Source organism: Rhopalosiphum maidis, chromosome 4, assembly GCF_003676215.2.
Source record: "Rhopalosiphum maidis isolate BTI-1 chromosome 4, ASM367621v3, whole genome shotgun sequence".
Taxonomy (NCBI): Eukaryota; Metazoa; Arthropoda; class Insecta; order Hemiptera; family Aphididae; genus Rhopalosiphum; species Rhopalosiphum maidis.
The window spans coordinates 34633-51466 of NC_040880.1; the positions used below are offsets into that span (position 1 = coordinate 34633).

Sequence of the window (16834 nt, forward strand, 5' to 3'; positions counted from 1 at the left end):
TATTTAAGGTAATAATCTAAAAAATAAGTAATAGGTAATTGAGATTTGATTAGAACAGAGTAAGGACAGCTATATCTAATATCTAGAAATGAGGAACCATGAGTGGATTAATGTTGCTGAATGAATGCTGACCTCAATATAAAGATAGTTATTTTTTATTAAGAGAAGATATTATTTTATTTTTAATAGACAATGGATTCAATGATTATCTCTAAAAATAATTTGGATAATAACATTTAGTAGGTATGACATTAAATATAGTATAATTTTTATTTGGACATTGTCACCTCTTACAATCAAAATTATTCGATAATATATATATATATATATATATATATATAGTTGATGGACAGAATTTTCAGAGTATGCTATTGTGACTGTGGTTATCAGTTTAATTCATTAACCACCTGTAGATTTATCACAATAATATTATGTACCTAATAGCTACAACTATAACTTAGTGTGACACGGAAATTATTACCATAATGGTATGAACTACCTGTAGGGCAGTTTTTTTTTTATAAAAATAATCATAAATAATTTTAATCACTTTAATTGTGATACTGTTGAAAACATCTTACTCAGTAGTAATTTTCTTTATTTTTTCAATATTTACTTAATACATTTCTAGTACAAAACACTTAAATTCTAATTTAACTAATCGGAACTGATGCAAAACCAATATTATGAACCAAAACTCTATTCCAATGCATTCTGGTCAATTTAGCATTCTTAGAAACAATTACTCTCCACTATAAAATCAGAAATATAACCATCAGCCCTAGACTAAAATAACAATTATTTCAAGATGTCTTTCTATAAAGCTCAAGAGAACCAATTAAATAATCAAAAACATTTAAATTTACAGTGCCTATCACAACTAATTATTAAAAATCCTTATAATTCTTGTAAAAAACGATACTTTTATATTGTATAACATTGCTTATCAAACTTGTAAACTAGTTATATTGTAAAAATACTAAATATATTAAACAGTAAATAAAAATTATTTAAGACAATTATTAAAATTTATTTTGGCTTATTAATTAATATTAAAATTAGAATAAATTTCATAAAATTAAAAATTATTTACATTATTAAATTAACTATATACAGTTTATATTAATTTTCTAAAAAATACAAAATTTTCAGGATCTGAAACATAAAAAAATAATAAAATATATAATTATAATAATACATAAACAGATATTAATAATCTTTTACAAAATTCTATGAAATATTTAAAGTAAGTAAAGTAAGCAAACATGTTAAGTATTATAATTCAATATTTGTCCATCCTGCATACATTTTTATTTTTTATAAGCATATGTAGTGACAAGGTTAAGTAAAGATTTGTTTAGCAAAGAATGTACGGAAAAAAGTTTATGGTGCATTTTATAGTTACATCATATTAGAAGATATGATTCACATATTTAGGAAAGATTTATCAAAAATATAACACAAAAGTAATTTATTATTGTTTAAATCTTGATATTTAAATTTTTTTTGATTATTGGCGAGAAACTAACTTTTTTAATATAATTCTAAAATAAAGATTGCCTTTAACGATTTATTTGTTTACTTGGTCATGCAGTTTTTCACGTGTAAATGGTTCATAACTGAAAAGGTATTTTTTTTTAACTTAATGATGTTTAATAATAAAAAATATCATTAACCAATTTTTTTACATTATACTTAAGTTGTCTAAAGCTGATGTCTGTGACCAAATTTTAAATTTTAACCAAAATAAAATGGTTTTAAATTTATTAAAGAATCAGTGTACAGTATTTTGAATTAGAACATATTTTTTATTATTCTAAGAGGACATGAGATGTATATTTTAAGGTTTTAAATGCATAAATGAATATTAATAGTATTTTTTGAAATCTTCTGGAAAGCACAAACTTTTTTTTTAACAATTTCTAGTATTCACAGTTTTAAATCTTTATTTGAAAAGTAAAAATTAGTATTATATACCTAGTTATATAAACTTAACTTAATTGTTTGTTTTTAATATGTTGAATGCCTCATAGTATTTGTAGAACACTATCGATATAGCTACACTAGTATCGCGATTATATAACAATGTTAAAAGTAAAGTTAATAATCATGCATAAAAATGGAAGTGTTACTTTGATAGATACTTGAAATTAATAAATAAGTTCATACAAAACAATTATGTATACAAATTTAAATACTTAAGTAATTATATTCAGATTTACTTTAAGTTTATCCCATTTTCTTTTTTCGCCCTTAGGTGATGTATAAAATAGCCGGGCTTGATAATAATCTAACGCTAGGCTGGGCCATTTTTCATAAATATCCTTGGCGTCAATCAAATCTACTCTTTCATCGTTTGCATTTGTCCTTTTTATTATAAACGTCAATTTTTGTTATTCCGACAATTTGATCGGGTTTAAGTCCGCGATTCAAACTGTATCTCGTTCTTTTCAAATTAATTTCATATGATTCACCATCACACAAATATATAGTTATTCCAGTATTAACCACTTCATTTACATCTACAGTAATTTTACTGTAAAAAAAAAATTGTATTAATACTAATTGAAAATAATTTCCATAGATTTTATTTTGTAAATCAAAGTTATGATTAATTCATTTTTGTTTTTTATATATTTTTACTTAAATGCTGGGAGAAAAAATTAAACTTTTCAATCTGACCTAATATGTACCTAAGTTGTTTATTTAAATTATTTAAATACCAATAAAAGACTATGAGATGCCCTAGATAACATTATTACCTTTAAGTTTGATAATAGATAAATTTACTCAAATATTAAAGCTAACATCACAAAAAGTGTTCTGCTGAACAAAAATTTACTATGATCTACATTAGTAAGACAGAGACAACACATGCGGGTATAACGTCCTCTTGAATATAAATGGAATTCACAGATATGCAATTATTATGAAAAAATTATAAAGGAAATATAATGCAAATGTAAAGAAATCATAGCCCTAGTTATTATTTGTTTTAATGATTAATTTTACCTTCATCATTATTTTTATTTATGTTTAATTTTTCTACGAAATCATTTAACATATTTCATTAGTTTAAGTATATTGACGGATTAGACAATTAAATGATAAAAATTCAAAATATAAATTTATTTAAGGGATAACATTTTTTACTTTAAACGTTTTTATTATATAATGTAGATAAAATTAATAATATTTATACAATTACCGCTCTTAATTTATTAGGAATTGCTCGTAAAATTGAATCTTATGAAATTAAAAGACAAATTTTAATTTTAAATGGGATATGAGTTTGATTATCTTCTTCAATTAGTCGGAAATTGTAATATTTAATTTCAATATTAATCAAAAATTGTAATTGTTAAAATTGGACATTTAATTTCATCTATTAAACAAAGAAAATTAAGTGAAGGTATTAATAAGAATAATGGGAGGTAGTTCAAATAAATTCAATTATTTGATTTTCAGATATTTGTATTGTATAAGTAATTTTTATAATTATAATAAATTATGAAATTATAATAATAATAAAAATTGTATGATCACGAAAAAAATAATTGTTCTATTAGTGGTGTCATGGTGAATTTCTATTTTGGAATCTTAGTTTTAATCAATTTATAATTTATAAAAAAAAATTATTCTTTAGAAATGAATATTAAGTTTATTGCATATTAATTCTGTCTTATTAGAAATCAATAATTAATGGTAATTGTTAGTATGAATGTTTTAAAGGTGGTATATTATGAATTGATTCAATAAAGTTACTTAAATTTAATTTAAAAATAGTTATTAAAAATAAAATTTTATTTCAAGAACCTATTGTAAATTAAAATTATAATTTTAAACGTGTAAATTATTAATCTGATGATATTTTTGTTCATAGTAAAAAATTAAAACTAAGGGATAATAGTGATGTTTACTCTAAAAAATATTGAAATGATAAAAATATTTATTGAAAATCCAGTAAAAATAGGTTCATTGAATTTAACTAACAATGATAGCAAATACAATTCATATAGATAAAACATAGTGAAAATGTACTATCTACCAGATAGTAAGCATCATGAAAAATAATATCAATAAATGAGTTAGCAAGAATCACATCTAGTAAACATTCAATTATAAACAAAAAAAATTTAACCTAAAGATCAAACTGTTGATGGTAAAAAATTAATTTTAAATCTATACATTGTAGCTAATCATCTAAAAATTATAATTTATATTGGAAGTCCAACTATTATTGTTGGTGTATGCTCTTCTATCAACGTCTATCTAATTAAATTTCAATTTTTTATATAACCTGGCATATCTTTATTAATTATTATGGCAACATCACTTTAGGAGCTACTTACAATAATTAACTGTAGATGAAATAGTAACGCGAATCAAAAAGGTTTGTCTACCTATTTTGGTATGCAATTCGTTTGTACCGTGTTGGGTGGACATGATGGTTATATTCATTACTTTTCAATGTAATAATTCTAAAAATTGCGAACGCCTTTTAAAAAAAAATCACGAATAACTGAAATGTTTATGCAAAACTCGTATTTGACAAAATCTATTCTCTTTATATAATTTAATTTATATAAACGTCACCACTCACAGGTGATCGACTTTTAACGAATTATATTGGCAGACGGTAGTATAACAAAGCGTTCGGCTGTACACTAGTTGCGGTCACGTCACTTATAGGTAATACAATAGTTGCGATTTCTGTAATTATAGGTAATAATATCTAAGTTACGCTCACGTCAAAGACTGGGAAAGTCGAATTGCACTTTATATCTCTATATAAAGTATTGAATTCCGTTATTTCATAAAATAACTAGGTAGTTCATGAAATACCTTCGAATGTTAGAAAATATGAAATCATACATAAAAATTATGCTTTAACGAGTTATTTCATAGAATATCTAGCTATTCTATTAATTTTAGTTTGATATACTAAATCGAAAAATTTAAGGGATAATAATTAAAATTTATTACATTTAATTTGCTTTTAAAATTTATTTTATAATTTATCTTGAATAAGAAGTATTAATTTACATTTTAATTTCGACTTAATAATAGAATTTTTTAATTGTAACCAAAATAGAGGTTTATTACTGTTAATAAAAATATTATTGAAAAAAATTAATATTAAAAAGATTTTTAAAAAAGAAGCTGCTAGCTTAATCTTAAAAGCATTGTACATGTTTAATCTTTAAATATTTATTGGTTTAAAATAGAACATTATATTTTTAATATAAAAATAATATATTATTATAAATAAAGTGATAATATAAAAAAACAAAATTTTTAAAAATATGCAAAGGCTACTTTTTTATATTTAGGTGTATGGATTTGTTTTAATTTTTGTAATAATATTAGTTTATTCAGCAGCTCAAACATTTTAAATAAATGGAAGTGATGACGGTGTTATATGAATATTCAACTACAACAAACATTTTTTTGATTTGTGGTTATTAAAGTTAACAATTATTATTTTTTTTTTCATTTTCAAACTATTTTCATCATTACAATATTTAGTAACTCCCAGTAAGTATAAAATGTGTATAGTACAGACTAACATATCTAAATATTCAATCAAACAAATTGTACATGTTTTCAATTATGAAAACTTTTTTACATGAGGTCATCAACAAATTATACCAAGTCAGCGATTTATAATATAGTTGTAATCCATTTTTTTTTTTTTTATCAAAATTATAATAGGCTTACATCTTATTAGTATTATTAATTATTAAAATCCAATATAAGATGATAATTTTCAATCCTAATTATGTATTTTTTTTTTTGTACTATTTAATAACTGTAAATATATATATTTTTTTTGTATAAGACAAAATAAATAATATTTATTATTTTATTTTTAACTATTCTGTGTTATTGAATGGATTTCAATTTATTAGTTGGTATTATTTTTCTAATGTAATGCGTCAAATTTAAATTTACTGGATATATAATAACAAAGTTTAATCAGATATTAGTTATGTTATCCTTCTATTTGTCCAGTTCAATCGGTCCCTAACGCTTTTATACTTCTATCAAATTTTCGTATTTTTTTCCACAGTTGTGTTTTACTACTGCAATCTTAAATGAGAAAAACAATATATACCTAAAGTTTGTAAAGTTTAGATGGGAACATTTCAACCATAAACAATTTTAAAATGGTATTAACTGCGAATACTAGTGCAAACATTATTTTGGAGAGCTTGTTTTCTTATCATGTCAAATAAAGTTTACATAAGACTTGTGAGATATGAAAATTGTTTATACATGACTTAGTAACTGTAGTAGAGCTGGACAATTTTAAAACATGCATCAGTAATGTATCATTTATTTACATAACAGTTAACACATCTATCGGGTATCTATTTAAATACTGATTAGGAATAAACTATCTTGATTATACACTATAATATTGTAATATTAGAATTAAACATCATTGAAATAATGTTTTTTTATCATGCTAAAAGTTTTTAGACTAAAAACATGACATTTCAAATTGGTACTATTTATTAAAAACCCTACACTGTATGATTTTTTTTTTCAAAAAATATATTAAAAAACTTGGTACAGTTTTGAACTATGTGAATGAGAATATGGGATAAAAATTGATTGGGTTATTATAGCTTATTTTATATTTGGAATGTGAAAAACATCATTTTCTTGGCATTCACAAAGGAAGCCCAAAGTCGTCATGGTAACTTCTGTATACTTCATCCGAAGTGATTTTATTATATGTATTTTATAGGAGTAGTTAATGGCCTTTTTCGTTCAGATTTTTCAATATGTCCGCACATCCTATACATAAATTAATGTCTATTTAATATCCACAAATGTTACACGTAATGTTCCATTTGACAAGGTAGAAGATTTTGAATACGAAATTTCGTTATATTATTCTAATTGTTTCTATTCAACTGTTTTAGATAACACAAGAGAAAAGAGAAGTTATAATAACTTTTCCGTATGGATACCATGCTGGCTTTAACCATGGTTTCAATATGGCTGAAACGACTAAGTCTAAGTCTGCCTCGCTCCGTTGGGTAGAATACGGAAAAGAGCTACACTTTGTCATTGCTGCAAGGACAATGTAAAAATTGACATGGAAACCGTTGTGAGACGTTTACAACCCGAAAACTATGAAGACTGGTTTAATGGAAAAGATATTGGTTGCCATCCAGAAGACGACACTTCTCGTATGTTTGCAGCCCGTGTGCATTATTAAATAAGCTATGCTTGTCATCAATTGCAAAACGTTTATAAAATATACTAAAGAGAAATTAGACAGTTTTATTAGAAATAAAATAAACACACCTAAAATAGTGTAAGTGTTTCTGCTAGTACTTAAAATAATGCGTTTATTTAACTTTCATTCTTATTATCGTGTAATTTTAATTGTTTTTGTTATTTTACACAACAGTTCAATTGATGACAAATATAATAAAGAAAAATGCAAAAATGAATTATTAAAAAAAGAACATCATGAGTGTTATGAACTCATGATAAAAAAAAAAAATTTTTGTATCCATTGATTTTCACTGGGAGTTAATATAACAATGTATGTTTGAGTCATAGGCGGATAGGCCAGTTTTGGCGTACCGGGAAATTTTAAAAAGGGGCCCCCATATGAAAATAGAAGTCTAAAAAATGCCCAATTACCGAAATACGAATGAGGGGTCCACCGGGAAATGCCCGGTTTCCCGGTAGGCCTATCCGCTTATGGTTTGAGTAGATTAACAAATAGTTTTAGGTAGAAGGTATTGTTTCATACATTTTTTTTACAATTAAAATTATAAATCTGATTACTCTTGTTAGTTGAAATAATGTAGAATAAGACTTCAATCATGACATTAAAATATACGTTTTATGGTATTAGATTTTTCTTTTAACTTAATTAGACAGGTGCACAGCAACCACCTATTTTAAACTCTTATCATTTTTTGTCTATATTTTAATTGAACGTTAATTAGGTTAACCAACTTTCTTAGTCCAAAATTTCTAGTTACAGTTATTCAACAAACAAAAAAAAAAAAAAAAACTAAAATGCACGTTTTCATTTTTTTGACTATAATATTGAAAATAGTTTTTCTAGGATGACATTTTATCCCTATTTAATGAAACCCTACATTGTTTTTTATTCAAAAAATAAATTTATAAACTTGGTACAGTTATTACTACGTGAATGAGGATTATGGAATAAAAATTGATGGAGTTAATACAGCTTATTTTTATTTTGGTATGTGGAAAACATCATGTTCTTGGCATTCACGAAGGAAGCCCAAAATCATGATTACTTCTATATACTTCATCCCAAGTGATTTTATTATATGCATTTTATTTTTTAATGGCCTTTTTCGTTCAGATTTTTCAATTTATCTTATACATACGTCCAGAGCCTTGCCGTTAATATTTAGCGGCCAGGGCAAAATTAAAAATATCCGGCACCTATTTTATTTATCATTATTTATGCATTTCAATTTTTCGGCGCACCTTTTAAACCATGCCCCTAGCCCCTCCCCCCCACGGCACGGCTCTGCATACATCGTACTCGTACGGCGGAATTTCTTTTCCGACCCGTATCTGTTGTTATTTTTTATTATTTTATTATGTATTACAAATCATGAGTATGGGTACCAAACCGTTTATTTAATTTTAAATACATAAAATTGAACTTTCCGAAAATAATGAATATTTTGACCTATTGTCACATCCATATGCCGCACAAGACACTGACATAATTAATAAACAAAAGAATAAATATTAAATAACTATTTCCTATAATATACTAATATATAAAATCAACTGAAATGTTTCACTTTACAAAATAATTCACATTTCACTTTACATGTGCCTTCGTGCATGCATCTAGGACAATTGGTCCCCGCGAAAAAATATCGTATGCAGACAATTGGTCCCCGTCATAGTTTTATACCCGGACAATTGGTCCCCGTCATAATTTTATACCCGGACAATTAGTCCCCGGCTTAAAAGTTAAGTACAAAATATTTTTTTGTCATTAAACATTTTTTAAAATGTATTTTCAATAATATAGTACTTTTAGAACAGAATTACAGTTATTTGTTTTAAAAAAAATAAAAATGAATATAATAATAAATTATAATATTTGGCCAACCAACATGATGGCGACCAAGCGTACCAATCACATCCGTATGCCGCACAATACACTGGCATAATTAATAGAAGAAAGAATTATTATTAAATAACTATTTTCTATAATATACTAGTATATAAAAACCAACTAAAATGTTTCACTTTACAAAATAATTCACATTTCACTTTACATGTGCCTTCGTGCATAACTGCATAATACGAAATTTATAATATTTTGCCAACCAACAAGATGGCGACCAATCGTTGATAATGCTGCACCCGATAACGAGAGTACCTTATCTATAATATATTAGTCTGTGCACGGCTCCGGTCCTGTTCATCGGGCCAGCCGCCGCATTGTTTATCTCAATAGCGTATGTTTGTTTACTGTCCGTTCGCGATTGACTCTGAACATATTTTTCCGGTTGCTGTCGACGCCGAAAGTTTTTTTAAATTTATTTTATCACTATTCACCGGTCTGCAGTTCTCGCTCGTTTTTCGTCAACGGCGCTGACGTTTTGGGTTTTTTCTCATATTTTATACCGTGATTTTTATTTTCGTTCGTTTCCCACGGTATTTTCTTCAACGGTTAGTCGTGCTTTTTTGAGGGGGTCTAGTTTACAGTACGACACAAGGACACATATCGATTACTCTAAGAAGTACAAGTCAGACTTAGGACGCCGCAATGTCTATCACACCATTCAAGAAACGCGTCTGTTACTATTACGACAGTGAGTATCGTTTTTATAGATGTTAAATGTGTTGTGTGTGTGCTCTGATTGTCAAGAAAAACTCAGTTACGCCTGCAGTCTGGGTTTTTATTTTTTTTTTTCTATTCGTCCTTGTACTGCCTGTACTTCCAGATAGTTTAGACTAAATTAAATTCAATAATAATATTATCAACTGCATATAGTATATTCTTAGAAATTTGATGGTTTCATACTATGTCAGACATAAAGTTATTGATATCAGTTGTCACTAAACAAATTTAATTATTCCCCGTTTTTGATGTGTTAACCTTGATCATTACATCTGTGAATTCCAATAATTACACATATTTATCCCAGAGGTTGAGACATTTATTGAACATAGACTAAATTTTAGAAAAGTCGATTTATATCACTGAACCATATAAAGTGCCCTACTAATGATTATATTTTTAATACAATTAAAAAATGGTGTCAATATTTTGTATAGGTAATTTTGAAAAAAGTACAATAAGTGATTCCAAATAATACAATATTGTCAACAATTTTAATTCTTAACATGCAGAATTAAATTATAACGATCATTGTAGTATTATAAATTAAGTACATAGTTGTGTAGTTTATTTCTCGTATAACCTATTAACTTGATACTTAAATATAATACACAATACACCTCTATGAGATACCATGTCCGATAAAAGATATCATTTTTTTTATAAATGTACCTATATTTTTAATTAAAAAAAAAAATATGTGAATTTTTACTATGAGTTGTTGATGTATAAAAATTCAACCTAATATTAATGTGTATCTCCCCTAAATATCACATTTTTAATTACTTACTGTTTGAAGGTAGTTGAGTAATTAAATTATTATAGAAGTCTATGTGTTGTCTTTTAATAGATAGGAAACTTTTTCTATCAATTTCAAACGGCTATTTAATGTAATTAATTTACCGTTGTACATTTTTTACAGGTGACATAGGAAACTATTATTATGGACAAGGTCATCCTATGAAGCCACATAGGATTTCAATGACTCATAATTTGATTTTAAATTATGGTTTATACCAAAAAATGGAAATATCTGTAAGTCAAAATAATATTTAGTCTTGATGATATTTTTAAATTACTTATAAAATCAATGTTTATAATACTTTAGAGACCTTATAAAATTAATGCAAAAGAAATGACCAAATTTCATAGTGATGAGTACATACAGTTTTTAAAAAGTATTTGTCCTGATAATATTAACGATTATAACATGCAAATGCAAAGATGTAAGTATATTGTCACTTTTACTAAAATCAAATGTAATTGTTAAAATGGTTATTATTATTTTTTTTCCACAGTCAATGTTGATGAAGATTGTCCAGTTTTTGATGGTTTGTACAAATTTTGTCAGCTATCTGCGGGCGGTTCAGTAGCAGCAGCTGTAAAATTAAATAAACAATCTGCAGATATTTGTATCAATTGGGGAGGTGGTCTTCATCACGCAAAAAAATCTGAAGCCAGTGGCTTTTGCTATGTTAATGATATAGTACTTGGTATATTAGAATTGCTTAAATACCATCAACGAGTGTTGTACATTGATATTGATGTCCATCACGGCGATGGTGTCGAAGAAGCATTTTATACAACTGATAGAGTTATGACAGTTTCATTCCACAAACATGGCAAATATTTTCCTGGTACTGGAGATCTCGGAGTAAGTCAATGAATAGTGAAATTTAATTTTTAATATCTTAATTTGTTTAATCTCTGTTAATGGTTGCAATATTAGCGTTCAAATAAATTTGTTTTTATAAGGTCCCGTCAATACTTTTCTAATGATAATTATCATAGTTTTATAATTTGATAGATCATGTATCAAACTAATATATTGCTTAATTTTTTTTTTTCTATCATGCATTAAAAAATGTTAAGTTTATTTTACTTTTAAAGTCTCTTATCAGCTATCGCTTATTTCATTACACAGAGTACCTATAATATACTTGATTTTAAATTTTCTTATATTGTCTGTTAAATAAATTATTTGATAACAATATTAAATTTGTATTATTATTTTAGGATATTGGTGCTGGAGAAGGAAAGTACTATGCAGTTAACATTCCCTTAAGAGATGGAATGGATGATGATAGTTATGAATCAATATTCGTACCAATAATTACTAAAGTAATGGAGACGTTCCAACCTAGTGCAGTTGTATTACAATGTGGAGCGGATTCACTTACAGGAGACAAGCTTGGATGCTTTAATCTAACTGTTAAAGGTATGAGAGTTGTGTACATTATTAATTTATAAACTTCAAACTTAAAAACTGTAAACGAACATTTTTAGGTCATGGCAAATGTGTTGAATTTGTAAAACGTTATGGGTTACCCTTTCTTATGGTCGGCGGAGGTGGTTACACTATTCGAAATGTATCTCGATGTTGGACATATGAAACAGCTGTGGCCTTAGGAGCTGAAATTGCTAATGAATTGCCGAATAATGACTATTATGAATATTTTGGGCCCGATTTTAAACTTCATATCAGCCCTTCGAATATGAAAAATAGAAATACTACAAAGTATTTGGAAAAAATTAAAAACCGTCTCTTTGAAAACTTACAAATGCTACCTCACGCCCCAGGAGTTCAAGTCCAAGGTAAATAGTATTATACTTATAATTGTAATTATATAGTTAATGTTTTGTGATATAAACTTTTAAATGAACTACTTACTATTTTATATTTATTTTTGTTATTAGCTATCCCCGAAGACGGAGTACACAATGAGTCAGACGATGAAGATAATGTTAACCCAGATGAAAGGAATCCTCAATCTATTACAGATAAAAAAATTTCACCTGATAATGAATTTAGCGACAGTGAAGATGAAAGCATGGCTCCTGGTGTAGGGGGTGGTGGCCGAAAAGATAATAGGTATTGCAACTGGTTTATATAATGTATAATATAAATAATATAGTATTTAATATGTATATAATATTATTACTTTTGTTTTAGATCTTATAAAACTGTCATACCTGCTAGAAAACAAGCATGTTTGGACTCGAATAGGATAGAAGTCAATGAACCAAAATTTAATATTATAACAGGTAATTATTTTTAATATGAATCTCTCAACATAAACAAAAACGTGCTATCATAATGCAGTGGCTAATTGCCAATTTTTAAATTCTCATTGTATACATCAGTTTTTGTCAACTAAAAAAAAAATTCATACTCTAGTTTTTAGCCAAAAATACATTTTCAAAGGTGTTTTTTACTATCTGGCGTTACAATTCGAGATCTCGTTTGGACGTTGAAAATGTAGGCGCTTCATAAGCGATTGCTAAATTTTTTCTTTTAAAAAATGATTTTATATAATATGTTTATTAATTATTTACAGTTCAGTATAATATACATGATGTATTGAATTTACAAAATGTTTTTTATATTACCAATGTATTGACATTTTATTTTATTATTCATGCAGATAATGATTAATTTATAATATAATGTCACTTACAGCGGTATGACAAATTATATTCTTCTAATTCTATCTTTTTTATATATATACATATATTTTAAGTAGATTCTGTGAGTTTCTAATAAAGTTATGTTCTCTTATAGTTTTATGAAACGGTCTTGCGTTTGTTTATATAACATGATGTATAGACAGTGTTGTATTCACATTTAAAACAAATTTTCCTAAAGTCATATAATTTATTCATAACATTATCGATAAAATTGTATTTTAAGTTTTTAATATCACTTAATATTGTCTTAATAAATGTTTTAATGTTTTTTTTTTTTTTAGATGATAAAGAAGACAAATCTGATGATTCTAATAAAATGGATGCTGTCATGTCGTGAATTTATGACTGAAATGTATAATACAATTGTAAATAATAAAAAAAAAAAAGTAAAACAATGGTTTACTGTCATTCATTTATATACATAAGCTTCTATAATTAGGGCGGTATAATGTAATTTAGTAAATTATCTTATTTATAGTTATTAATTTATGGTTTATGATTGTTAACTCTAATAATAACGCGTTTCGTAAGTTTTAAAAAAATGAAGTAAGCTGAGTATACATTAAAAGATATTTTTTCACAATAATTGTTTATACTTTTTTATTTTTAGGTGTATGGATTTGTTTTAATTTTTGTAATAATATTAGTTTATTCAGCAGCTCAAACATTTTAAATAAATGGAAGTGATGACGGTGTTATATGAATATTCAACTACAACAAACATTTTTTTGATTTGTGGTTATTAAAGTTAACAATTATTATTTTTTTTTCATTTTCAAACTATTTTCATCATTACAATATTTAGTAACTCCCAGTAAGTATAAAATGTGTATAGTACAGACTAACATATCTAAATATTCAATCAAACAAATTGTACATGTTTTCAATTATGAAAACTTTTTTACATGAGGTCATCAACAAATTATACCAAGTCAGCGATTTATAATATAGTTGTAATCCATTTTTTTTTTTTTTATCAAAATTATAATAGGCTTACATCTTATTAGTATTATTAATTATTAAAATCCAATATAAGATGATAATTTTCAATCCTAATTATGTATTTTTTTTTTTGTACTATTTAATAACTGTAAATATATATATTTTTTTTGTATAAGACAAAGTAAAACAATGGTTTACTGTCATTCATTTATATACATAAGCTTCTATAATTAGGGCGGTTTAATGTAATTTAGTAATTACCTTATCGTATAAATCGAAAGTATAATATGACAAATGTCTTTTCTTAATCATTATCAGTGTGATTATATTGAATCCAAACTATTTAATTTGAAATATTTGTGTGATTCAAAACAAAAGATTCAATTTGTTTAAAAAAAAAAAACATGTAATAATTATGATAAGTTTAAAATATGAAATTTGGCCCCCCTAGAACCGGTTCTGGTTTTTAAACATCAAATTATACTAAAAAATATCTTGTATTTTAGGATGCCCTTGAATACATCATTATAAAGATACTTGGTATAGACAATCCTGTAGTTGAATATAAAATTCAGAAGCATTTTTCTTTAAAAAAGCTCATGGATAATTATTGTAAAATGTATGTAAGTTTAAACTATTAAGAAGTAATTTATTGCAACTGTTAACATTAGTAAAAGTAACTAAATTTTAGACTTAATAAGCTTACATTTTTTTTTTTAAATAGAATATATTCAAACAAGTATGTATTTAGCCATTGATTTTAATACAACCTAACTATGGTTGTACAGAAACTATATTTGCTAGCTTGAATTTTAGTAGCATATCAATTACATTAACTATAAGAGTAAAATTAGTGACAAGTTGTAGACAATTAAGGCGATTATCAACTTTATTTGTCTATGAGTATGCAAATATAAGTTAGGTGAATTTTTACCAATTAAATGTTTGATACTTCCACATAATTTTAAATCAATACCGGAGGTGCAAGTCAACACTAGCATTTATTTACTATCACATCGATAAGGCAAATTATAACCATATGATACCATTTAACCATACATAACTGGCCTAACTATTAATTTTATTCAAGATTATGTATATTAAATAATTCATAATCCTTGTTATGTGACTCATATAATTTAGATATTTAGCCGACCACTACTTTTTTGACTTTCTCTTATACCGTGGAGGTGAATAAATATTGTTTTTTTTTATTATAACTGTATTTTTTTGATTACATTCCATATTTCCATTCATTAGTCTTATTCTATAGATTGTTTTTGTATTTTAAACAAATAACCAAATTTATTTGCTGTATAACAATTAAATTCATCTTAGTGTCATGTTTTTTTTTTTTTTTTATATCATACATCTATGTTTTATTAACTCAAAAATAATAAATTCTAATTACCATATTGTCTAAATTCTAGAAATATAAACCAAACTATTTTCATCACAACTGAAATAAGACACTATACTTTCATTTGAGATAGTATAGATTACTTATAATTTCAGAAAAATAAAAGTAATATTATTACAAAATTGTATGCCAAAAAAAAAACATTTGACTGTATAACATTATTTTAAATTCTTTAATAATACTAACTCAAACAGCAAAAATAATATTGCAACAATATTTAATTTTCTATTAAAATGTTACTGTAATATTATTATAATACTAATATATTTTAAAAATTAAGATTTGCATTATTAATTGCAAAAAAATTATTTTAAGTGGTTGAATAATTTTAATTAGAATATTGTAATAAAGTTTTTTTGAGTAATGTCCTTAAATGCAAATTAAAGTATTATACTTAAATCATTGTAATTGCAGTCTGCAATAAAAAGCCATGTAATGGCATAGCATGTGTTAAACCAAGTGCCTAATTCACAGTCAATTTCTTTTTCCAGGGTCATTCCATACTTAATATGAGTATTTCGTGTGTATCTGAAACAAAATATTAAAATATATACTTTTATTATTATTTATACTAATAAAAAATCAAATCCTTATATTATTAACCTATAACTTGTAGGTGTATTCTTAAGCACATTGAATATTTTAGTATTCTAAAGTATAAACCAAACTATTAAAATCTGATATAGGTAAATCACTTATTTTAATTAAAAAAAAACTTTACGTTACAATTGGGTATAATTATCGAGAAACCCAATTGTAGCTCAAATTGGAATAACCCTGTAGATATTTAAAGGGCCAATATATTATACTCTCATTATAGTTTTAATGAATGGTTTTTAATATTAAAACGATAGTCATACATTCATTAACATTTATTTTTAAGTATTTCCATAACTTATTTAAATTTTGATTAAAATTAATAATACTATTATAATTATTATTTTAATTAGTAATACTCCAATAAGTAAATCGAAACCGCATTTTCTTTTTTTCATTTTATAATATAGTAATTTATTATTAATTTTAATAGATGCGTAGATACATGTATTTTCAAATATTATGTAACATACAGTCACAGGATATTTTAGGAACAACAATATCAAAATGTATTTTTAATTAAATAC

At 25.3% G+C, this 16834-nt stretch overlaps 1 protein-coding gene across 3 annotated transcripts in view; it reads left to right on the forward strand.

The window, feature by feature from the left end:
- The window catches only part of LOC113559602 (histone deacetylase Rpd3-like), a 32898-nt gene extending 19140 nt beyond the window's left edge, over positions 1–13758 (forward strand). For 2 of the 3 annotated variants that reach the window (XM_026965341.1, XM_026965342.1), the window contains 9 exons: positions 6936–7205; positions 10803–10915; positions 10989–11106; positions 11179–11534; positions 11897–12098; positions 12167–12475; positions 12578–12752; positions 12834–12925; positions 13630–13758. In XM_026965341.1, the coding sequence (XP_026821142.1) occupies positions 7112–7205; positions 10803–10915; positions 10989–11106; positions 11179–11534; positions 11897–12098; positions 12167–12475; positions 12578–12752; positions 12834–12925; positions 13630–13685 (1515 nt within the window). In that variant the 5' untranslated portion in view covers positions 6936–7111 and the 3' untranslated portion in view covers positions 13686–13758. Of the gene's footprint in view, positions 1–6935; positions 7206–8851; positions 9852–10802; positions 10916–10988; positions 11107–11178; positions 11535–11896; positions 12099–12166; positions 12476–12577; positions 12753–12833; positions 12926–13629 lie in introns of those variants that run through there. The other variant, XM_026965343.1, reaches the window with a different exon arrangement.
- The last annotated feature ends 3076 nt before the right edge of the window (positions 13759–16834 follow it).